The sequence below is a fragment of the Sipha flava genome, unplaced genomic scaffold (assembly GCF_003268045.1).
Source record: "Sipha flava isolate LNK unplaced genomic scaffold, YSA_version1 258_pilon_pilon, whole genome shotgun sequence".
NCBI classification, from domain to species: Eukaryota; Metazoa; Arthropoda; class Insecta; order Hemiptera; family Aphididae; genus Sipha; species Sipha flava.
In genome coordinates, this window is record NW_020272917.1 from 552,762 (window position 1) to 579,604 (window position 26,843).

At 28.5% G+C, this 26,843-nt stretch overlaps 2 protein-coding genes across 10 annotated transcripts in view; both read left to right on the forward strand.

Moving 5' to 3' along the window:
- LOC112684807 (protein unc-13 homolog B) overlaps positions 1-11,847 on the forward strand; it is a 160,468-nt gene extending 148,621 nt beyond the window's left edge. For 7 of the 9 annotated variants that reach the window (XM_025556487.1, XM_025556486.1, XM_025556490.1 and 4 more), the window contains 21 exons: positions 714-933; positions 1,831-1,951; positions 3,182-3,288; positions 4,161-4,302; positions 4,362-4,488; positions 4,548-4,867; positions 4,933-5,083; positions 5,149-5,307; positions 5,376-5,501; positions 5,724-5,885; positions 5,965-6,246; positions 6,309-6,530; positions 6,600-6,766; positions 6,967-7,234; positions 7,331-7,462; positions 7,518-7,731; positions 7,839-8,039; positions 9,897-9,992; positions 11,098-11,257; positions 11,350-11,476; positions 11,557-11,847. In XM_025556487.1, coding sequence (XP_025412272.1) covers positions 714-933; positions 1,831-1,951; positions 3,182-3,288; positions 4,161-4,302; positions 4,362-4,488; positions 4,548-4,867; positions 4,933-5,083; positions 5,149-5,307; positions 5,376-5,501; positions 5,724-5,885; positions 5,965-6,246; positions 6,309-6,530; positions 6,600-6,766; positions 6,967-7,234; positions 7,331-7,462; positions 7,518-7,731; positions 7,839-8,039; positions 9,897-9,992; positions 11,098-11,257; positions 11,350-11,476; positions 11,557-11,727 — 3,675 coding nt within the window. In that variant the 3' untranslated portion in view covers positions 11,728-11,847. Of the gene's footprint in view, positions 1-713; positions 934-1,830; positions 1,952-3,181; positions 3,289-3,748; positions 3,856-4,160; positions 4,303-4,361; positions 4,489-4,547; positions 4,868-4,932; positions 5,084-5,148; positions 5,308-5,375; positions 5,502-5,723; positions 5,886-5,964; positions 6,247-6,308; positions 6,531-6,599; positions 6,767-6,966; positions 7,235-7,330; positions 7,463-7,517; positions 7,732-7,838; positions 8,040-9,896; positions 9,993-11,097; positions 11,258-11,349; positions 11,477-11,556 lie in introns of all 9 variants that reach the window. The other 2 variants (XM_025556485.1, XM_025556482.1) reach the window with 1 other exon arrangement.
- Positions 11,848-23,516: 11,669 nt separating this feature from the next.
- LOC112684849 (nuclear transcription factor Y subunit B-1-like) lies at positions 23,517-25,075 on the forward strand. The gene is made up of 5 exons (XM_025556556.1): positions 23,517-23,857; positions 24,057-24,232; positions 24,522-24,719; positions 24,784-24,838; positions 24,916-25,075. Exons 1-5 carry the CDS (start codon positions 23,785-23,787, stop codon positions 25,011-25,013), a joined length of 600 nt encoding a protein of 199 aa, XP_025412341.1. The 5' UTR covers positions 23,517-23,784; the 3' UTR covers positions 25,014-25,075.
- The last annotated feature ends 1,768 nt before the right edge of the window (positions 25,076-26,843 follow it).

Below are 26,843 nucleotides of genomic sequence, written 5' to 3' on the forward strand. Positions count from 1 at the left end.
CTAAAATAATAAAATACTATTAATTTAATACATATTAAAATATGATAAATAAAATATATGAGTTCCATTTAATAGAGAATATATGTATATAAAAAAATATATTATTAATAGCAACATTTTTTTTAAAATAATGTCTATCCTTGTACAAATGCATTAATTTTATTTTGACGATTTTATAAAAATGAATACACTCACATTTGTATTTTTAATTATAATGAAAACTCATTAAAATATTTTATCAAGATTTACTCCAAATAGTACACAATTTATTTATTTAAATTAATTAATCCCATTTATATACATTAAGTGTACTATGTAGTGAACATACAAAAACAGTAATACCCTATTCATTAAAATTTATTTCATGTATATACCATTTATCAAATCCTATTATAATTAGACTTATTTTTCTAACATAATATCAATTGATTTTAGTTTCGTTTTGATGAGTTTCGAATTTTTTACGGATATAGTATGTAATAAAATTATGTAATAGCAAACTATAATTTCAACATTATAGAAGCATTAATTATAATTAAAAATTGAAAAATGTAACAATGAATAAAAAAAATTAAATCAAAATTATAAAGACTTTGAACGCATCTCAACACACATTTTTTGGATCATTTTTGTTTTCGTATTTAAAAATCACGTATTACTTAATGACTTTATAACGAAATAAATCAAAAAATATCTATGTTTCAATAATTTAGAAAATGCACGTGTATAAAAAAGCTTTACAAGCATTAATTTATCCAATATCTTCGACTACGCCACACAATTTCGTCTCGTGGACTGCAACTTCACCGACGTATTGTTATGAATGTGAAGGACTACTGTGGGGTATCGCCAGGCAAGGAGTACGATGTACTGAATGCGGGGTCAAGTGCCACGAGAAGTGCAAAGAGCTCTTAAATGCTGACTGTTTGCAAAGTAAGTCATAACTTCTAAAAAAGTGACTATTATTTAAATTATTACAAATGTTGCGAGTAATAATTAGGCAAAATGCGAATTATAAATATTTAGCTAAATAATATTATACCAAGCTAAAATAAACCTTGTTCACTAATGACATACATTTGTTATAAGAAGATAAAATTTTATTTAAAAAGTATGACAAATATATAAACATAATTAAAAACTTAAAGTTAAATTCAAATAAATAAACAATACATGCGCATGGTTTAAAAGTATTAAGTGCTATGGGTGTTAAAATTAATTCTGAAGTAAAAAATTAGTATTCTATTTTAATATATTATTTAAAATAAAATATAAAGGCCAACAAATAAAATTACATTTGTTACATTTCTACTGGAAATTCGATTATAAAATAGTTTTCATTAAATGCAATACTTTATTCTTAAAGTCATCAGTCTAATAATACATAAAGGTATTGGCCATTTCTTACTTCTTTACTATAGATATATCTCTTTCATTTTATTCGACTTCATTATTTCCTATAATCCGTATATATTATATACCTATATAGCTTTGACTATTAAACTTCACTTTTAAAACCCACGGGAGGATCTACCTGATCAAACTTTGTACAGCAATAACTTTAGAACTATTTGATTTTTGTTTGTGACACACTAAATGACGTATTACAATGGATCCAATAAAAATCAGTTGTAAAAAGTTCATATTTTCAAAGTTTTAGTAAAATGTATTAATAAAAAAAAAAACGTTCCAGTTTATAAATCGAGCTCATACAATCATAATATCTCGTTTATATAGGAAAGAAGAACTTTTAGTTATTTATACAATTGAAAAATTAAAACTTTTGATATTATTTTTTTATTTTTATTATTTTATTGTTACATAAAACAGGAGCAGCCGAAAAAAGTTCCAAACACGGCGCAGAAGATAAAGCAATATCAATTATACAGGCCATGAAGGATAGAATGTTGCAACGCGAACGAGATCATCCAGAAATTTTTGAACTCATCAGGTTAGTCAACAATTTAATATCATTAAAAAACGACCCATTATCCATTAACCAAACACCATCAATATACGTTTTTAAGAATAATATTGTAGGTAAATTATATAAAATAGTTATTCTACAACAAGTTGTATGATCTTCAATTCATTTAATTACCATAATGTTCCCCGTACAATGCAGGTAGCAATCACGCCTACTATGTTTTTACTTAATTTCATCGCTAAGATGTTGGTATTCAAATTTTTTTAGCGTAATGTCTATTTCTCGTGAAAAACGAAAACATTATTAATACGGTAATAATGCGAGTATTGATTTAAGATGAAAACATAATTCAGCAAAACCCATCCGATTTGGTTAATATATGCTGATTATATTACTAAACAATCTAACAATGGTTAAAAGGAAACGTGTAAACATTTAAAACGAAGATTGCGATTGTTTGATTTGTTGAACACTCGAATTTTTACGATGGATATACATTTTATTTTCTATCGTCTACTGTATATTTTATATGAATATTTCTATTTCTTATTTAATGTCATCGATTTGTCAATGCATACACAGTCCAGCTATTGTGGCAAATTTAACGACTTGTATTGTCTCCTAAGTTACTATTATTTCCGAATCACACGAACGAATAGTGTTTCAACGTATAGTAAGCCGTGTAAAAGAAATATCAACCAACATGATACATTATGTAGAGACATGAGTTCGAGTATATATCCCCGTTCACAGAAACATGGCAATCGCTGAAAAAGAATCAATGTTGGAATGAGACGCCCGCAACATATAACTCTTAAATAATCGTTTTAAGACAAATGAAATATCATCAGATTAATTCCAATCTGTTCATTATCAGATACTTCTATTACGAACAAACCGAATTATCAAATCCTGATTTAATTAAGTTGAAATGTTGTTATTAATGCGAGCTAGATAAATGAGATGACGGCCTTCGCCGGTATGGACGAAATTTTTATTAATTACTACGACAATGAAATAAATCACTAATATGTCGACAAACGAAACCACGTACATATACTCTAAACACTCTGGGCTTGACATTTTTACAAAATCAATTGAAACAAATAATGTATTACACAGATGATACTGGGTCACTTGAAAAATACAAGTACAGCAACTGGAAGAAGTTCTTCTTTATTTTAACATACTACAAGCAATTTTGGAAATAAAAAAAAATTGGTTGTTATGTGATTTTTTTTAAATTATACACAGATCAGTATTTGGCGTGGAGGAGAAAAGCCACCAGGGTCATATAAAAGCAGTGAAACAATCGGTTTTGGATGGTACTTGCAAATGGTCAGCAAAAATAGCCATCACAGGTTTGTTTTAAAAAAAAAACATAAAAAAAAGAATTTTCCATTATGAGCAGACGACTTCAAAGAGCTTTGTGTGGCTACCTTCATTGTGCTTGGTGTTGAATTTTATGAAATTGATGTTTAACTGTTTTGATATATTTAACCCTCATGTTTATTATAAGCACGAGATTTTTAATGAAAATTCTTTCAATTAACTATGATATTGTATTTTATTCAACTATTCTTGTGCATGAATTATTTTTGTACACTAATATAAATTTTTGAATTTTTTTTATAAACTTGATGTTGTTATTTCTTTATTTCTTTATTTTACTTGCTTACATCTACGATGCATTCAATAACTTTAAGAAAGAATTTTCATTCATTGAACTCTAAATATTTTTTTACTGATTTGGTTCCTTCCCTTCGTTCAATTTGTGTGTAAATATTTGTTTTTATTGTTTTGGTTTTTACGTATTTGAAGAACCATGTTTTCTGTGGAACCTGATATGCATATCGATTCTTTGGAGCAAGCGGAAGCTATCGTTCTTGAGGGCACTTCTAAATGGTCGTGCAAAATTGAAATAACAGGTCAGCGGTTAGGCTTACTAGGGTTCACTTATACTCACAGCTTAGAAATTGGAATCAAGCAAACATTTAAAAATTTCAAATCAAACTTATCACATAATTCATCGATATATTATAGTTAGCAGAAGTAAATTAAACGATGTCTTCTGAAAAAAAATTAATGCTCATTGCATGTATTTATAATTACTGTCGTTAGTGTGCACGTGCAATATATTATAAACAGCTTTAGCTTCAGCTTTAACCCATGCTTTAGAATCATTTAACCTACATTTTATACTTTCAACTATAACTTTTCATTTTTATTTTAGTAAAATGTGCTCAAGGGCTCATTGCTAAAGACAAAAGTGGCACATCAGATCCATACGTAACTGTTCAAGTAGGTAAAGTTAAAAAAAGAACGCGAACTATGCCTCAAGAACTCAATCCAGTTTGGAATGAAAAATTTTATTTGTGAGTCTGTGAATATTTAAAATAGTACAATATTATCTAAATATTTTTGAAATCAACAGTGAATGTCACAATTCTTCGGATCGAATAAAAGTCAGGGTATGGGATGAAGATAACGATCTAAAATCGAGACTTAGACAAAAATTAACCCGAGAATCTGACGATTTTTTAGGGCAAACTATTATCGAGGTATTTGTAAAATTAAACATTTTTAGATAACTGAATAACTAAAAAGCAATACTGTATAGGTTCGGACGTTATCTGGAGAAATGGACGTTTGGTACAATCTTGAAAAAAGAACTGATAAATCAGCGGTATCCGGTGCTATTCGATTACATATCAATGTAGAAATCAAAGGAGAAGAAAAAGTCGCTCCCTATCATATCCAATATACATGTCTTCACGAAAATCTATTTCACTCGTTGTGTGAGAACAACGCTGGTATAGTCCATCTACCTCAAGCTAAGGGAGAGGATGGATGGAAGTTATACTTTGAATCTCCCGCTCAAGACATTGTCGATGAATTCGCTATGAGATATGGCATAGAATCCATTTATCAAGCAATGACGTAAGATTGTCGATTGGTAATTTTAGAAACTAAATATAATTTATTTAAATAATCTCATATTCTAGACACTTCCATTGTCTTTCCACAAAATATTTATGCCCGGGTGTCCCAGCAGTTATGAGTACTTTGTTAGCAAATATCAATGCTTATTATGCCCACACGACATCTAGTTCCGCAGTTAGCGCAAGTGATCGGTTTGCAGCATCGAATTTTGGAGTGAGTTCCATCGATAATGAGTAATAATAATTATAATGTAAAAATGTATTCATCATGTTTTACAGAAAGAAAAATTTGTTAAGCTGCTCGATCAATTACATAACTCACTTAGGATAGATTTATCTATGTACAGGAATAACTTCCCAGCGTCCAGTCAAGAAAAACTAATGGACCTTAAATCAACTGTAGATTTGTTAACTAGTATTACATTTTTCAGAATGAAGGTATTTTTTCTTTTCTTTTTTTTTTCTTAACACAATGGCACACAGATAACCATACAATTTTTACCTAGGTTCAAGAACTATCAAGTCCACCGAGAGCTAGTACTGTTGTTAAAGACTGCGTTAAAGCATGTCTAAGATCGACTTATCAATTTCTTTTTGCCAACTGTTATGATTTATATGGCAGAGAGTATCAGGTATTTTTGAATTTAATTTTCTTTTATGAACGATTGTTAGATGCTCAATCGTTGTTATTTCTTTACTTGAAACGACAACATAGTTTACATTTAGTATACGATTGTCTATAAAATATAATATGTGTAATATATTGTAAATAATAATTTTACTTCAGATTTTATTTTAAACGCAACATAATATTAGTCAGGTATTATTAATTGAAATACTATTTTGTTTTGAAGACTGATCCAAATGAGAAAAGAGATGAAGATACGGGACCAAAATTAGACGACTTAGGATTTTGGGATAAGCTTGTAGCACTCGTTGCATCCGTAATTGAAGAAGATCGTAATAGTTATGCACCTGTTCTTAGTCAATTTCCAGCAGAACTGAATATAGGACAGGTAAAATGTTTAATTTTGTACAATTCATATAAAATATACAAATATATATCTGTTTGCTCAACCAAAATATCTTCTGAAGCTGTCCGCAGCCACGATGTGGAGCTTTTTTGCGGTAGACATGAAGTATGCGTTAGAAGAACATGAAACGCATAGACTTTGTAAGACTTCAGCATACATGAATCTTCATTTTAAAGTAAAATGGCTATTTACTAATTACGTAAAGGACGCACCGCCATATAAAGATGCTATACCCGAGTACCCATCGTGGTTCGAACCATTTGTTATGCAATGGCTAAACGAAAACGACGACGTATCTTTAGAATACTTACACGGAGCTTTTAACAGGGACAAAAAAGATGGGGTGAGCGTAATTTTCTTAAACTATGATCGGAAAATATTTTAAACTTTATCTTATAATTATAGTTTCAAAGAAGTTCGGAACATGCATTATTTTCTAACTCTGTTGTGGACGTATTCACTCAGCTTACACAATGTTTTGGGGTCATATCAAAATTGGAATGTCCCGATCCCGAGATATCTAATCGATACATGAAAAGACTTGCAAAAACAATTGTCAAAGTGTTATTGGCATACGTAGATATAGTTCAGAAAGAATTTGATGCCAAAGAGTTAGACGAAAGAACGGTAAATTTTAAATATTTTACAGTCATTGAGTAATAAAATATTTATTAAATACATATTTTCAATTTTTAGGCTTGTATATTAATGAACAACATCCAACAATTAAGAGTGCAATTGACGAAAATGTTTGAATCTATGGGTGGAAAGCAATTAGAAGAAGATGCTACAGATATTCTAAACGACTTACAAACACAATTGTTGAAAGCCCTAGATGAGCTATCTGGGAAATTTGGCAAAAGGTATTTTTAAATGACTTATTAAAACAATATTTTTCATCTGCATAGATGAGTATTATACTCGCATAATATGATAGTGTAATATGATAAATAATGATATAATATAATTCAAATTATATACAATAATTATTATTTCTTCCATATTTCATTGGTGGAATTCTCTGTTTTGATATATTTTAAAACTTTAAATAAAATTTTCTTAGTTTGGAACCACAAATAAAAAAGAGCGTCAAAGAACTTGGTGAATTATTGCAAAGTATCAAAGGTGGAAGCCAAAACCCTCAGCAAGTATCTATGATGGAAGTAGACGAAATATTGCGGCCATTGATGGATTTGATGGATGGCTCCCTATCATTATTTGCTCAGACTTGTGAGAAGCCTGTATTAAAACGAATTCTTCGTGAGTTATGGAAACTCGTAATAAGGATATTAGAGAGATCAGTAGTCCTACCTCCAATGATGGACAAAAGCGTAAGGGACATATTATAATAAAAATAATAAAACAATATAGTATTACCGATTAAAAAATATAATGTAATTTTTATTTATGAATTATCACTAATTTAGATGATATTAAAGAACCTCAGTGAAAATGCTAGATCACTAGCAGCGAATGCTAGAATTGAAGATATGTCTAGATTAATTAGAAACCATATGGCTGGAAAGCAAGATGTTAAAAATGCTTTAACAGGAGTTATGGTAATCATATAATTTATTTTATAATAACTCCATTTAAAATTAGTTTTATTATTAGGATATGGAAAAGAATTTGAATCCTAAGCAATGTAGAGTATTAGAAGCTGCACTGAAAACCATTAAGACTTATTTCCATGCTGGAGGAAATGGACTAAAAAAGAAATATTTGGATAAAAGTTCAGATCTCTTATCTTTATGTTATGCTTTATCGCTTTACACAAGATCTACAGATGAACTTATTAAGACATTTGTACTGTCTCAATTACATCAAGGTATATTTTCAGATATTATTTATTCCCTTTTCGAAAAATAATAGTAAAATTATTTTTATATTAGATTTAATGAATTAATTAATGTTTAATATTTTTATTTAATAAAGTTCCACAAAAAAATGATCCTTTACCTCGACAACCATCACTCATGAGTGGGACTGAAGTCAAAGACGAAATGGACGAAATGGATTATGATGAAGATGATGAAACTGAAGAAGAAGAAGCATTAGATGAAGCTGAAGAAGATGTAAAATCAATGGGAAGTCGAATGGAAAAATTGTTTGAAATTTCTAGAAGACCCTTGCAAGGTAAATTTCAATTTTTCTATAAATAGATGTATTTAGTATACAGAAAATAATAACAAAATACAACATATATTATTAATATTATTAATTAAATACATTATTATATATATATATATCGCTAATTATGGCAATATTAATAAAAAACAATATCAATATCTTAATACAACAGAGTGTACAATATTTTTTGTTATTCCATCTTTCGCCATCACAAACAAACTGAATGATTCGAGAGCACGCCACGTATAATTATCCGTGTGAAAAACGTTATGTGCTCAAATCTAAGCCACATAACAGACATCGTTTATATATATATATATATATATATATATATATATACAGTGTGTAAACGCTAACTGAGAACACACAATATCATTGCGTAGAGACTTGAAATTTGAATTCTGATTTTTTGTTGATTTTTATGACATAAAAATGTGTATTTTTACGAGTTTTTAATTTATTTAACTTAATAGACACGCGCATGCGCAGTACAACTTTTTCCTAAATGACAACCACCTATTTTAACCACTAATTATTTTTCGCCTGTTTTTTTAATGAATTTTCACTTTAATTTAGGTATGTTAATTTAGTATGTTAATTTAGGTATTATAACTTACAGCAGAAAATAAGCAGTAAATAAGCAATAAACGTTAATAAGCAGGCATGTTGTTTATTTCGTGACATTTAATGAATCTATTGGAATTTATCAACAACAAATAAAGAATTCATGCGGTGCGCTGAATCAAGTTTTGTTCACAGAAGACAACAATTGAACAATTTATACGTTAAATTAATCAATAAATAAATAAACTTGTAACTTGAATAAAAATTAAACTTATTGTTAGTTATTGATAAATTCCAATAGATCCATTAAATGTCACGAAATAAACAACATACCTGCTTATTTACGTTTTTTCTGCTATAAGTTATAATACATACCTAAATTAAAGTGAAAATTATTTAGTGGATAAAATTATAATAACGTGTAAATATCACTTTAATAAATAAAAGTGAAAATATCAAACCTTAACAATTCTAGAATAATTATTTTCAGAGTTACAGTCAAAAAAATTAAAAATCACACGCATTTTACAGTATTTTGGTTAAATTGCTGTAACTTGGTCAATTTTGGACTTATAAAGTTGGTTTAACTACCAAAATTCATCAAAAAAATAATTAGTGGTTAAGATAGGCGGTTGCCATTTAAGAAAAAAAAAGTTGTACTGCGCATGCGCGTGTCTATTTAAGTTAAAAAAAATTAAAAACTCGTAAAAATACACATTTTTTTGTCATAAAAACCATCAAAAAATCGGAATTCAAATTTCAGGTCTCTACGCAATGATATTGAATGTTCTCAGTTAGCGTTTACGCACTATATATATATAATTAAAACTTATATTTTCTAAACTACTTAAAAGCGTTTTTTTTTTACTAGGTTTAGTTGCCAATACAATATTTGAAATTTCACACTTAGTACAATCGAGTAAACATAAATACTTAAATAGTATTCCCTTATAACTTATGATTTAACTGAAGTGCTCATAAAAAAGCTCTAAAAATGCATTATATAAAGCTTCTATATATTAAATAAGTTTAAATATAAAATGTTTAAAGTCGTTATGACAGATTTATAATAGATTTCTTACGAATTTAAATTAATATAAAAGTAGAACTCTGGATAATATTATAGTATAACACATAGTTTAAATATAATTTAAAATTATTATTCTTTCTTTTTTTGATTATATAATAATGAAAAATAATTAATATTTTGATATGAATATTAAAAAGAAACAGATTTAAATATTTTAATTTTATACGGAATTTTTAATATATGTATTTAATTTTTAAATTTATAATTAGAAAACTACGTATACGAAGAGCCCTATGGAGAAATTTCTATCAACGTTTATATTGAAACTCATCCAACGAATAACGAATTTAAGCTAACCGTAACAGGTATGTAATAATATTATGTATTTATCAAGTTACTTAAATTTTTATTTATATTTTTCTAAAAAAATATGTTCATGCAATCGTGGTTTAAAAGTTATCATTTACATCGATGTTGATTGTTTTACACCTAAACGCTATAAAGTTTAATATTAAAGAAACAAAATTGCAAGAAATATTTTAAAATAATGTGTAAGATTATTATCATCAGAACTGCAGATTTCATTGATTAAGTATTTAATTAAAAATGTTTAAGCTATTATGGTATGTTATATTAAAAAAAAACCAATTACCTAACCATAGTTATATTTTATTTCATTCACGGAATGTTCATTAATAAACCTTATACTAGGTGTGTTTACTAATGGCTATTATATTGATTTTTTAAGTAAATAACACTATGGGTTTACAATGATTAATGAAAATATATTTACTTAAAAGTTAAAACCATGTTTATGTTATACATCCTTTATTTTTCTCTTTGTATCAGATGTTAACATAAAACAAAACTAAAAGAAGATAGAAAACATACTGAACTCATACATTTTACAATTGTTGCTTTTAGTACTGATACCTTCAATAAAAAAAGCAAAAGCATTTATTTCTCTATATAAAATAACACAATCTAGTTTGTTTTATCGAAATACAAAGAATCACTTAAGTCTAAATACAACTTGTAACATTTCACTTATTTCTTAGTATTGCTGATTTCAATCAATTCATTTTGAACGCATTTACGTTATGTACGTTTTACACACATACACCAAACATAGTTTTGTAGACAAATATATTTAAAAGAAAAAGTGTTCAAATATCAATATCATGATGAAACCAACATTCAGATGTGACCTGGAAATAAATATCCACACCATTAAATTACATTTGACATTGGACAATTATTGGATAATTGGACATTTACATTTGACATTGGGTTTTTTTTTCATTTTAAAAATAAAAATAATAACTAAATAATATTATTTAGTTGTTGTGCTGATGTTTAAATTTTTAAATTTTAACTTTAACACGTTATGGTCATTACTAATAAAGATGATGATTATGATAATAATAATAATAATAATAATAACAATAAAAAATTGTTATTATATAACAGTGGTTGCTGCCAACACGTTGGTCTGGCCGACAACTGGTATGTTTCGTCCGTTTGTCGAAGTTAACCTTATTGGACCAAGACTAGCGGACAAAAAGAGAAAACAGTCGACAAAGAGTAAGTCGGGTAGCTGGAGCCCTAGATACAACGAAGCGTTTGTCTTGTAAGTATAACTGTGACACTATAGATATTTTCTTTTTTTACCGCAATCATTGACTACTTTTGTATGATGATGGTTTTTTTTTTCATGCACAGCTCAATCAGTGCAATTGAAGATCTGGAATGTTACGAACTGCATTTTTGCGTGAAAGACTACTGTTTTGCCAGGGAAGATCGGCTAGTAGGTGTAGCGGTCTTACAGATGCGACATGTTCCCATAATGGTAATGCATAAAGTGTATTAGCAAAACTATCTTCACCAATTATTTAATATTATAAAATTACCACTTTGTTTCTCGTAAAGGTCCGCACGGGTGAATGGTTAGGACTCGGTAGACGGATACAAATGAATGAGACTGGATGGACGATATTGCGGATACTTTCACAAAGGTATAACGATGATGTAGCTAAAGAATTTGTGAAGCTAAAATCAGAAACCAGACAGGAAGACCAATCGTCCGTGCAGGGGTCGTAAATATAATAAATAACATGGGTATTCATTGCCGACAGTCTTCCACTGGAAAAATATTCATAATAAGACTAGTTAAACTAATTAAAGTTACTGTAAAAAGTAAAATATAAAAAAAAACCCCAAAAAAAAAAAAAAATGGAAAGCGATCAAGAGTTGTGAATAATAATATTTAATGAAGTGCTCAGAAATGAAAAAAAACATGTTCTTTTTATAATTAATTTTATTGTTGTCGGAAAAATATTAGCATTCATTTCGGAATGAAACAATAGCATTGGTCTTTTTCGTAGTAATTTTTCATACACAAAATTAATATACATTCATAGTAATACATTTTAAAATAAAAATATGTTAAAAATTGACCAACATTTGAGTTTCAAACAAATCAACGGGACCATTCTCAAATTAAAAATTAATTATTCAATTGAATACATTATTTTGGAATGATTATAAAACTTTCTATACAGTGGTTACCTAAGTATCTAAATAGCGTAGCATTTGGAGAGAATAGAGTTAACACCACTGATCTAAAGTTTTCATTAAAAATTTAAATATTTAATTATTTTTGTTCTAAATTCATAGTACAATATAGATAAATTCAATGATACTGTTATATGGATACGATAAGTGTCATTCTATGTTTACAGAAATCTACCTACTATATAATACGTTATTGTAAAGCGCTCTAACACTTTTGTTTTTGTCAAGCCAATATTTTTATATAAAATAGATGTTACTATTTTGAACACCTGGTATAGTAATAATATTATATTTCTCTTGATACGGATGTAACTGAACATCGACCACCGCAACAATACAAGATATCGATACAATCGATAATTAGGTGTTGGTGTTATATTTTTTCTTTCTCAAACACCCATACATTTATTATTTTTAAATCTAAGCAAGCATGTTTATTGAGAGTATACTTAACAACAGCAGGTTAAACTAAAACGTAAAATACGGTTTGTAAATCGAAATTTCATTCTGTCGAGTATTAGTTATAATTAATTATGAAACATACACTCGTTTTTCGATACTTTTACGCTAATCGTATCTATTCCATCAATCTGAACTGTAAATGTATTATATATATTTTTTGGATTTGATAGTAAAAAATAATACGAAATAGCGGTCATTTTATTGTGAAACGCTTAAATTTATTTAAAAACATCAAAAATAATGCTATGATTAAAAATCTATCGTTACCTATTTAACCTATTTAAATGCTTTGAACTATGCAAATTTAAGAATAATGTTTTAACATTAATTACATCTGTTATATATATATATATATATATTTGTCTATGTGTGTGAATGCGTGCGTGCGTGTATGTATGTGTATGTGTAAAATATAAATATATATTGACTAATAACGTCTTCCAAAATATAATTTAATTTTCTTATAGTGCGCATCCATTTGATTAATTTCGATATTATTCGTTTTATTTTTATATTCTTTCCATTTACTTGGTTGGTTTCTTGTAATTTTTATACTTCTTAGTACCTATCTTTAAAATAATTTTCATTATCCTCCTTTAAATACTATATCGTTCTTGATTTGTTTTCAAAACTATTTGAGTGTTCTGCAAAATGTAATATTATAGTACTGTTTTGAAACTTCCAAACGAACCAAGCATACAAGATAGTATAAACGTATCGGGTATAAAAATAATAAAAATAGGCCTCACATTTATTATAAATATTATATACTCTTATTCCATAATTGCATGATTAACTTAATAATATTCAACATTTTTGGGAAACACCTATTTTTTTATTCGATAGGTTATAATTTATATTATATCCGTCCTAATATCCAATTATGTTGGTCAAAAGGGTTTCACATAGTATAATATTGTTTTCACAGCAATAATTTGTTCGTATTCGTATTGTAAAGAAAAACCCCAACGTTGAATATTATTTATAAAATAACATAAAATGTGATATAACATCGATGTATTCAAATTATTTTTTATCAATTGTACTGTACATTAATGTTAAAAACCAATATTTATTGATACTATATGTATGTATATTATGAATTAACTATTTAAGCTAGCAAAAACTATTGTGAACCGCATAATGTGCAGGTGGCCTACATTGAAAACTACGAAATATTGTTTCATAAGTTACCTTTCAAAGTCCTATCCAAAACATTTGTTATATTTACTATGTTAATTTCTCAAGCCCAACCAACCATACCATACATATCGATCAATCGTTTCTTGTTTTATGTTGCTAAATAATTATTATTAGTATTGAGCTGATGATATTAATCTATTAATTGCTATAATCGTGTTTGTAAGTTCAAGTATAGGGGCCTTTATTTTTTATATAATATATAACCTAGATGTTAAATATTTTAGTCGAATCTGTTAAACTTCGGTTTTAGATTGTTAACAAACATTTACTATATATCGTCATTATGATTAACCAGGGTAAACGTATTAAGCAATGTGTTGTTTTTGTATCAATATTTTATTGTAATTATGCACTTATAATAATTTTTTAAATTTTTTTTTTTTATATACCAAATTCGGTTTCTATATAAACATTTATAAAAAAAAAAAAAAACTAAAAAAAAAAACAAAAAAAAAATAATGTAAGACAATATGATAATATTGTTTGAACCGAAATTATATATTGTGTTATAACTGCCCATAACGTAATTTCGACGTGTTTTCAAACGGTGACTATGAAAAATTATTAACTTGTCTCTGCTCCTCTATTATCTTAGTCTTATACTTGATATTATTATTTTTGATTTCATTCTAAACGAGTAAGTAAATAATATTGTTATATTTGATTTGTAAAATTATATGAAATCAACAATAATACCTAATCATCTATATTTAAGCTGAATAAAGTGCGCTTTTTGTCTATACTTCCTAATTTAAGTCCTCCTCGTTGTTTTTAATTTATATATACTAACGGTGTGGCGTAGTAATACCAATAATAATAATAATAAAAACAACCACAACATCAACAACAATAACAGCATTTGGATAACATACGTAATTGAATTATTATTGTTATTATTATAATTATTATAATTATTATTATTACTATTATTATTGCTATACTCCTCCGAATCTACCTTATTTATACTACTCTATTATTATTATATATATATATGAATATATTATTATATTTTTGATTTATTGGAGAATTCCTTTTTAAAATTCATATCTCTTGTACTTTTTAAACATATTATTATAACGTGTACATGTATAATACAATAGAACCATTTGTACTATTATTACTTGTTAAAATATACTGAGGTTTTTATTATATGATATAATATAATATTTACATACACACACACACACATATTACATATATTACAATGTTTGTTTGGTGTTTTCGGTTGTACGTATTAGATTTACGCATATCGGATTCTGTAGAGCAAATAAGATTCTGCACGAAAAAGAATTGCCATTCGATCTAGATTAGTTGCTAACAAGAAGAAAATTGCACGTTTTCCGTTACAATTGTTGTCAGACGTGATTACCATCTCAACTATGTATTATATATATCAAATGACATCGCATAGCCGTTAACCTAACCTAACCCGCTATAATGTTTTTCTCACTATATACCAACATATTATATAGGATGTCTTCGAAATACGCAGGATTTAAATCTGCTATAAATTAAATTTATTTCTATTAAAAAAACAAAACAAATATATCATTCTCTTCAAAAGTGAAAAACAATATCGGGCATATAACCCTCCTATCTATACAGGTGATTATTATTTCCATAAAATTTACCATCACTCGATCACACATTACCCCATCAAGTTAGTTGCAACGAACTCGTCCAAAACTTGTCCTCATGAGAACACGACGAATTTCTTGCTTAAGTTCCCAGACATTTCAAACTTTGTTCTGGGAAATTCGTGACTTAGTGGATTTTCATAAGAAAAAATCACACGGCGTCAAGTCACAAGATCGAGATGGGTAGTTTTGGCTATGCAACGAGATTAATCTGTCCGGGAACTTCTCACACAGCAGAGAGATTGTTTCTCTTGAAGTGTAACAAGTTGTGCCGTCTTGTTGTAACCATATAAGAATATCTGCTGAGCTCAGTAATTTTTTTTTTTATCTCATTTGGATCAAATTAACATAAAAAATGTACGGTTTCAACTTGTCACAAGAGAAACTATCACTCGGCTGCGTGAGAAGTTCCTGGAAAGACTAATCTCGTTGCATGAAGACCAAAGCTATCCACTTCGATCTTGTGACTTGACGCCGTGTGATTTTTTCTTATAGAAATCCACTAAGTAACGAGTTTTCCAGAACAAAGTTCGAAATATCTGGGAACTTAAGCAAAAAATTCGTCGTGTCCTCATGAGGACAAGTTTCGGACGATTTCGTTACAACTAACTTGATGGGGCAATGTGTGATCGAGTGATGGTAATTTGTATGGAAAGAATAATCGCTTGTAGGACTAGTAGGAAGGGTCATATACCCGATATTGTTTTTCACTGTTCATTTTTAATTTCTCCTGAAGAGAAATTATATATTTATCATGAATTTAAAAAGCATTTAATACCAAATGATATGTTTATGTTTTTTTAAAAGAAATAAATTTAATTTATAGCAGATTTAAATCCTGCGTTCTTTTTAGATACCCAATACATTCATATATGTTATTCTAAACGTACGTACATAATATTTTCTAGGAACAACAATTATAATTCATTCGGATGGAACGAGATAATAACGTTAAAAGTCGATTTTCCGTGACTGGGGGGAAAAAATAACAGATCACATTATGTAGTGATTTACGAATAATGTTCAAAAACCCATTCAACCACAATTTGACATGTGTTTGTTAAAAGCTATGAATCATTTCAACGTTGCGGATAAAAGCATATAAGATGCATATGTGACAGATCAATGTCACAGTATGTGATACTATAAAGTGATTAATTTTTCGCTCGGAAATCTTTATATATAGTATAATATTGTAATACACGCATATATGCGCAGAAAGAAGAGATATTTTTTCGTTATTATCATTGTATAGACATAGCAATCGGGATATTTAGGGAGTTCGTCCATCCTCAACCCTCTTTCTACATTTTTACCATGAAAAAAACGTATACAAATATCCATAAAAAATTTGAATTTCTTTTTTTTTTTTAAATGAATAATAAATTATACTAAATATTAACTAAATAAATAATAATAAGATATCTTCTTTGTTTAATATTTACTTTGATATTATTCCAGAAGTTGTAATAACTACTGTAGATAGCATATAATTTCTTGATTAATTTGTAAACCAATATCTATTGTAATTTTTAGGTAAATACAGGTCGACACAAATTTAGTTTCTTTTTTTTTAATACGACTTGTAATCGATGGCTAACTAAAATCTAGTATTATATAATTTTTTAAAGCAATATCCACGGTTTTTATATTAATTAACCAATTAATCAAATTATTTAAACGTGAAACTACTTTCTTTTAAACTGCTAATCTCAGAAAATATGTGACCGATTACATCTTTATTTTGTTTTGTAGACAATTCTCCATAGATGGTTTTTAGATTATTATTCTTTCAATATCTTATACAATAACTTTGCAAATATTAACCTGTAATTGTAAGCATGTGATATAACGTTAATTTGAAAACGGTGCAACATGATTGCGCAAAAAATTTGTAACACGATTGTGCCCCGATCCCTTTTTACCTGATAAAATCACAACACTATTTCGCACCAATTTATATGCGTATATATTATGTATAATAATTTATGTACAACATAAAATAATGTATACAATACATATTTTCTGTAATTTGTATAAACATGCACTCAAACTAGTAATTCACAAAATGCACTTTTTCAAAATCAAAATGAAAAGTTGATTGAGCTAATAATAGTTATAATAAAAATATCAACTAATGACTATCAGTATAGAAAAAAAAAATGTCGACTATTGGCCATGTCAGTAAATACATTTAACATTCATGTAATTTAGAAAAAAACAATTTTTAACCAAGCAAACGATGATAATTTGTTGACAGTCTTAAGCCTGTAATAATTGGGAAGAAAAATTGTCAATTAATAGGTAATAAGTTTGAGTGCATGTATATAAAAATTATATGTAGAAAGTATGTATTGCATACATTATTTTATATTGTATATAAATTATAATACATAGTTTATACACATGTAATTTGGTGCGCAATGTTGTTGTGATTTTATAAGGTAAAAAGGGATCAGGGCGCAATCGTGTTGCAAATTTTTTGCGCAATCGTGGTGTAATTAGTCGGTTCAAAAAAGGAAAAATTGCGCAATCGTGTTTCAGCCATTTGAACCACTGCCTTAATATGATAACCTATAGACACATAGATCTTTATTATTATTTTTGTGTATATTAATTACAAGCTGCATGATTGGACTTCGCACGGAACAGTCTTGGCCAGGATATAGTTTTTAATGGATTATTACGCTATTTAAAACCTAGTTTGTATAACTGTTAGTTATAAAACAAATAAAACGCTATTCCAAATGAATCGTTATAGTAGTTTTGGTTTTAATAATTGACCTCCCCTTCCTAAAACCACATTGATATTCACCTAGGTTTTCTTCTATATAGGGACTTATACGGTTCAGTATAACTTTGGAGAATACTATATATGCTGAGTTTAGAAGCGATATTCCTCTGTAATTTCCACATTCAGTTTTATCACTCTTCTTGTGAATGGGTATAATTACTGCCTTTTTCCAGTCTTCAGGCATTTGTTCTTCTTCCCAAGTCTTTTGGCATATTTTGAAGATAACCTTGTGCATTTCTTCGCCACCGTATTAGATAAACGCAGCCGGTATATCATCAGATCCTGGAGCTTTCCAGTTCTTTAGACTGTTAATAGCAATCTTGATTTCCTCCAATGTTATATCACTAATTATTGGTTTCGCTGTCTGATATTGTGCGTTTCCAATCGGGTTCACTGGTATTTCCGCATTTAGAAGATCTATGAAGTACTCCCTCCATCTTTTAGCTTTATTGCTTGGTTCCATAAGAGTATCTCCATTACTGCCCTTTATTGCCTTTAGGGTTGGGTTGAAATCTTTATATCGTCCAATTGACTTGAAGAAGTTTTTAATTTTTCCTTGCGAGCGATTTTTTTTAGCTTCTTCCAAAATCCCATTAATAAACTTCCTTTTTTCTCTCTACAATATTCTTTTGCAGTTTTCCCTTTCATCGAGAAAAATAGTCTTCGCACCCTGATTCTCAGATTTTATAAGATCTGATCTTGCTATACGTCTTTTTTCTACGGCTTCTCTACATACCTCATTATAACATTTCTTTTTCTTACTTTTATTTCCATTTTGTACTCCACCAACCTATTTCTTTTATGACTAGGCTAATCTTGTTCCATTCCATTTCTATATTCCCCGCTCTCCTATCGTTCAGCTGTATATCAATACTATCTGCATATTTTTTTCTAATATTTTCGTATTTCAATAGGTCTACGTTACACTTTTCCTCTTTTTAGGCTTTCCTTCCCTTGTAATTTGAGTTTGAATTTAGATATCAACAGGAAATGATCTGTGTCGATATCCACTCCTCTTTAGCTTCTTATGTTCTTTATGCTGGATCGAAATCTATTCTCAATTAATATATGATCAATCTGGTTTAGCGTATTTTCATCCGGAGAATTCCATGTAGCTTTATGTATATTTTTTTGGGAGAATGTCGTACTTCTCACTACCATATTATTTGACGCTGCGAATGAGATGAGTCATAATCTGTTTCTATTACTTATGACATGTAGGCTTTCTTTTTCTATGGTCGGGGTATATTGTAGTTCTCTCCCACATTTAGCATTTAAGTCTCCCAACATAATTTTGACGATATTCCCATGTAAACTATCCCATATCGGGAATTTAAAATACAACTAGCCATTAGCTGGAAGAATGTGTAACTCTCGCTCCCAATATTGACGTGGTTTGTATAATCAACGAACCATTATCGGCATATTTGCAGCTCAGCAAGATACCTAATGTGATCAATAAACGGATTTTTCGATTGAATTTTTAGATTCTTTGAATTTTCCTGGACTTCCACCACAAAAACTAACTTTAAAAATTGATGCTCCAATTATTTTAATACCGAATGTGAATACACCAAAATTATGCAACGGCACAAGATAACAAGTAAAGTCTTTGAAAAAAACGTCGATGAGGCGAAAATTCTGGTTGGCTGTTCCAAAGGTGAAAGTGTCTATATTCCGAGAATTCCAATGATAACAAATTACTTATCATTCGAATTCAAGCGCCTTTAATCTCCCAACAAACTGTGTTTCGCAATGACCACTGACAAAGCACAAGGGCAAACGTTGAAAATTAGAGATATTAATAACACAGAGCCATGCTTCACTTGTAGTAAATTTTATGTTGCATGCTCTCGAGTAAGCTTAGCAAATAATATACATATATATGTTCCTAACCAAAATACGGAAAACTATCAAGAAATATTAAAGCTTACTGGTTTCATAAATTATATCAACATTATTTCTATCTATAAAATAGTCTATAAGTCTATGAATAATTTTTGTCTATTAGTTTATCCATACGGTAACAATTCGGTAGTTTGAAGAGATATGATCTTATCTAAAAATGTGAGGTTTTTAAGTGAATAGAATTACAAACGATTTGGATATTTATTAGTTATTTATTAGTTGTAAACTGGTATAAACCATTTAAAAAAAATAGACATTTTAAATAGTTACAATTCGAATTTAACTGATTAACTAATTTTATGCAATACAATTTATTTTTAAAACAACAAAAAAAAAACATTTTAACAAAAACAATTAATTTATAATAAATTACAAATGGTATATAATACAGTAAGTAATATATTATGTATTGAAATTTGATAAGGCATTATACACATTCGTTTTAAAAACTTCACGAAACATAAAAAAAAAAAAATCAACAAAGTTTACTAATTTATTTGCCAACACGTGGAAAATATGATGCTGAGCAATAATTAGTGGTAAAAAATGGTATCATACAAAAAATAATTTATTTAACCTGAAATTAATCTGACTCGTGTGAAGGCCAACCATTGATAGTAACTCAGGGCAATCTATAAAACCATTGTGCAAATCATATAAAAACATTAGATCACTAACTTCTCTTCTAAGTTTACAAGATGTAATTTCTAGCTGAGTAGACTGCAGAATATATGAATCTCTAGATAGTTCGATATTTAATTTAAAACATATAGATTTGGTATATTTATATTGGACATTTTCTAATAGATTAATAGAGGCTGCATAATATAGGCATAATATAGGGACCAAACTAAAGAGCCATACTCTAGCTTAGATCTAACGAGAGAGAAATTTAACAGTTTTAAAGTTTAAATGTTTTTGAAGTCTTTAGTATTACTATTTACAAAACCTAAATTTCTAAAAGCTTTAGTAACTATTAATACATCGAGAAAAGGATAAATTATCCTCAAAAATTATTTCCAAATCCTTTATGGAATCAACCCTATTTTAAATAGTATTACCCAATTTATAGTTAAAGATTATTGAATCTTTTTTTACATGAAAACGATATAACCTGACACTTATTTGTGTTGAGAGGTAACTCATTTAACTTACTCTTACTTACTTACTTTAACTATTTAACTTTAGCTTAATTTTTAGAGAGTTAACGTATTTCCAAAAAAACTTTAAATTAGTTTAAACATTATATTCAATATTAGCCATAAATTTAAAATAAGTTGAGGATATTAATTGTTTACATTGTTTACGAAGATTTGAAAAATTAAGTAGTCCGAATGAAGACCACTAATTTTACCGACTCTGTAATAATAGAGTCCATAACATTAGACACTGGTGATTCATCGTGCTTGATTTTATCAACAATAATAAGTGCAGTTGATTTTGGAATATTATAGATTATTAGATTTGAAGCTCTCTGACTATGATCATTTAATTCATTTATTAATCAATCAAATCTTCTGAAATCGGTTTATTGGCATATTTACATACTTTAAGCTCATTTACATTAGTTAACAATCGATTTATTAATTGATTCAATTCTGGAATATCGCATGACGGACAAAAGTATTTCAAAATGCGATTTTTTAAAGATAAACATTATTTCTCACCAATAGTAAGTCCAGAGCATTTATTATGTGCTTGAAAGTCACAAGAATCACATTTAAATGGAATATCCAGGTCAGCAAAATTTTGATTGCAGGCAAAGCACGTGCAAGCCATGATTTTGTATAATAAACGTATGTAAGTCGTACTGCAAACAATCATTCAATAACAATGTACAAAACTTTTTATATTTATATTCTCGTACCTTTATTTGTCACATTTAAATAGGCATATAATTTCAGTGAATAATAGGATTTATCACTTGTATACGGATTTTTGTTCCGAGCACATCTTTATGCAACCGAACCATTACATTGCCACTACATTCCTTATCTGTTCATTGACTAGGTAGGTATGCATATATTATGCGGTACGCCACGGGAACGATACTGTAACTCTACTGGTATAGTTATAAAACATCTAATAATAATAATAATACATACACACATAAATAATACATCTTTACTGGTATAGTTATATATTATAGTCAGAGGTGGAATTAAGAATTTTTACGCCTGAAGAAAATGTTAAAATTACGCCCTATCATAGACCAATAATCAAGTACTTTATTCGAGAATTTTTTTCTAATAATTAATATATAACAGGGGTGGCCAAATTGCGGCTCGCGAGCCGCATACGGCCCTCGTCATAGTCGTATGCGGCTCGTGGTCTTAATTACAAAAACCAAAATATTTTAATTTTTTTGTATACATTTATAAAAAAAAAATTTTATTACATAGATACGAGGCTATAGTGTACAGATTAATAAACAAAAAAAAATTTATTTATATGAATAATAAATTAAAAAATTAAACATCAAGTTAAATTTGTTTGTGTGGTATTTTTTTCATGTCCAATTTTGTAGTAAGCTTCTTAAGATCTGGTTGAATTGATGTAAGAGTAGTTCTTAGTAATTCTGTGAGATGATCATTAGTCAAATTTTAACGATATATTGACTTAATTATTTATATGTATATATGTTTATCAACTGTTAGCTTTCTTAATTACTTTTGTATTATAGAAGTACCGATTAGATAATTTGACTCTTAATATAATCTTTTTAATACATGTGGCTCGTGTACATAGACATGTTGGCCACCCCTGATATATAATCATACTTATTGAGTTTTAACCTAATATCAGTATTTAACAAAGTTAAAAATATCAAATTATTTGTTAATAATTACAAAAATTACACTCTAAAATTTTACGGCCGGGAATGAATCACCGTCTTCCACCCCCTAGTTCAACCCCTGATTATAGTATATATAGATCCACCACAAATGGACCTACTCGCATCTCGGTCTTCACTCAAAAAGGCGGGTAAGAAGCTCATACGTCCGTATAGTCGCTGGTCGCTTGTTATCCGGTTTACTTGCGGAATAACGCTTGCGGGAGAGCGAACGAATGTTATGGGTACAGCGATATTTGTACACGTAAGCTCCGTACTTGGTATGAATCGAAAAAGATCTACAACACGACGCCCGTTATCATAATCTGTGGGCAACTTATATTGCGCAAAGACGTTGTACACTACGGCCAAACCACAGAGTATATATATTCGAAGGCCGAACGATTGCGTAGTTCGTTCGGATACGGTCTTCCGTGTTATCAGTATTTTTCACTTTCCCCCCGTCTTACGTTATCTGACGATAACACAACTAAACCACAACAAGATATTATAATGAAATTCGACGCAATGCAGTATCACGGAATAAGATTAATATAATAACCGTTGGTTGTTATTGTTTCTTTTTGTCCACCGTCGTCGCATATTACTCTGACTCGTCGGTTTCGAAACCGGTGGTTACAACGGCACTGATATACAATACCCGGTACGCTACCCGTTAATGCGCACCCGTTTTTCGTTGTACGGCACAACGCGCTCGTTGGCAATCCTCACCTACCGACTTCACCATGAACAGCAGCGATAGCGATGATCTGACCGAGGAATTTCTAACAGACGATACCCAAAACTTTCTGTCCCAAGGTCAGTGCACGAAAAAAATATCTATATGTCAGATAGCACTCGATTTCGATGTGAAACCCTTTTCAACTACCCCTATAGGACACATACAGTTCGAAAACGCTTATGGCTGATACAGTCCTACCTACTTGAACTACATTTTTTTCCAATTCAACACACACAAAATAATTATTAAATGTTTTACTTTACTTTTTTTGGGCAGGACAAGATACTAATGATGGTGTTGAAATGATTACATTGGACAATACAGATGACTCATCAAATCAGGGAGACGTTTATGAACTAAAATATGGTAAACCACTTCGCGAACAGGATAGATTTCTTCCCATTGCTAACATTGCTAAAATTATGAAAAAATCTATACCAGACGGAGGAAAAGTCAGTAAACAACCCAACATATATTTATGGCTATTAATGTAACTAACATAATAAAAATGAAAAAATATATTTTTAAAAAAAATTTTCAAGTAATCGAAATAAATTAATATATTTCATCTGAATTCATTAAATATTTAAATATTTCATTACTATACTTTTGTTTGAATGCTCAAGTATACTTTTTTTTCATGGGTTTTTTAGGGAATAAATTTTGTTAAAGTATATTTATGACATCCAATAAAAATAAATTAGCTACTCTTTGGATATTATATAGTAACATTACTTATAGATTGCAAAAGATGCAAGAGAATGTGTACAAGAATGTGTATCCGAGTTTATAAGTTTCATAACCAGTGAAGCAAGTGACCGTTGTTTCCAAGAAAAACGAAAAACTATAAATGGAGAAGACATTCTGTATGCAATGTCCAATTTAGGTTTTGACAACTATGTAGAACCCTTAAAAATATATTTGCAAAAATACAGAGAGGTAATATATTTATATCATTTTATATGCATATTGGTAAAAATTGTCTATGAAAATAAATTTTTAGGCTACTAAAGGAGACAAGTCAATTGGAATTGAAGAATTATCTGACGATGTATTTTGTAAGTTATTTTGTAAAATTCTTATTTATTTTTATTATTATTTCATACATTATTTAATTAATTGTTTTGGGTTATAGCAAATGATGGAAATTACACAAAAATATTTGGACAAAATAGTCAAAATGAATCAGTCATTTACTACCAAGATCCAATTCCACAATTCCATATTGGATAATAGCTAATACATTTTGTATTTTTTTTTCTGTGATTTAATATTATGTACCTATAAAAAAAAAATTGTTACACTAGTTAAAATTTTATTGAAATATATATTTTGTAAAGATTAATTTTATATTAGTAGAGCCTTGATAATCTAAACAGAACATGTAAATATATTATAATTTTATGACTTTGTACAAATCTATTGACAACTTTGTCTTTGTAGATTAAATTAAATATTTTTAATTAAATCACTGTAAAATGTAATTTGATTTATATACATATATATATGTTCTGCATAGGTAGCATAGTTAATAATTATTTTTATTTTCAATTATAGTAATCAGAGGATATTCTAATCCTATAATTGCCTAAAAATAAATATATATTATTACTTCTAAAATCAGTAGTACGGAATATAAAAACTGATCACACAGCTTAATGTTTGAAGGTCAGTCAATTAAAACTAATGATATTTTAATGAAACAAAATTTCAAAATAAACTATTATAAAATTAAATCTTAAATTATATATTATAATGAATATTGCCAATTGAAACTGATAAGAAATTCTCAGTTATGAACTTTTATAAATTCTGTTCATTTTTTATAACTAAGACTATGACTAATAAACGTAATTATAATTTGTTACCTCCAATGAACATAATGAATATAATTAATTTACTTATTTAAAACCCATATCCAAATATTTACTTATTGTTCTAATTTATTAATTATTAATACATTAAGACTACTAAGGTCTACCATTATTTCAAGATTTACCAAAAAATCAAATAAAACAATTCCAAATTATAAAAAATTTGTATTTGGCCAATTGCCAGTATTATCATACTAAATTAACTATCTAAAAATAAATATCTTTATTCAATATTTATCTGGGGTAACAAGAATACAGTTTTTCTTTAATATTTTCACAATACTCTGAAACTAAGAATTTTACTTGCTATTTCTACCCCCAACCTTGTATTTGTTCAAATACAATAATAGTCTTGCTTCCAATCACATCGGTGGGTACTGAACGTTGGGACCATCGAACTCTATATAAAACTGGAATGCTCACCAACCAGTGTTGCCGAGAGAGCATGTTAAAACGAGATGGCACATACTAATGGTGTTATTATCTTTGTTTTGCACATGGCAATAATATATTAATAACATATTTTACCGCGATATTATTTTAGTTTTGTTTTTATAAGTTAGGATTTTAATTCATAACTCAAGCATATGAAATAACAACTTCATTTACAGTAAAATAATATTTATTAAAATAAAAACATAATGTTTATAATATTATTCATAATTAAAATTAAAAAGTACACTGACGCTACTTACCTTAGATTATAATTACAGTAGAACCTCGATTATCCGATCCTCCATTATACGAACTATAATTAGCGTATCCGAACATGAAAACTCGTATCCGGCCGGTTTATCGATTTATCAAATTATCATCAATCATTAGTAAATGACCAAAACGCAACGGGCTTATCTAAGCGATGTCCTCGTGTATAACTTGACAGTTTAGTTCGGCTCTCTACCGTACACACATCGTTATACATCGGACAAATATATTACGATTTTCAAGTAACTAAAATGTCTAATAAACGTAAACATCATGTTCTTACGATGGAACAAAAAATAGAAATTCTTGCTAAACTGGACAAAGGTGAGACTAGCGTATCTTTAGCCCGTATTTATAATATAGGTAAAGCAACAGTTACAGATATTAAAAACAACCGTCATACAATCTTGGATTTTGCGTCAAAGATGAATAGTGGTTATGGAATAAAAAGAAGAAAAGTTATGAGAGTCGCAAAATATCATGA

Coding starts and splice junctions, on each gene's coding strand:
- LOC112684849 (XM_025556556.1), top strand. CDS start 23,785: ATGAACAGCAGCGATAGCGATGATCTGACCGAGGAATTTCTAACAGAC. Junction 24,720..24,783: donor ATTTGCAAAAATACAGAGAG/GTAATATATTTA, acceptor ATAAATTTTTAG/GCTACTAAAGGAGACAAGTC. Junction 24,839..24,915: donor ATTATCTGACGATGTATTTT/GTAAGTTATTTT, acceptor TTTGGGTTATAG/CAAATGATGGAAATTACACA.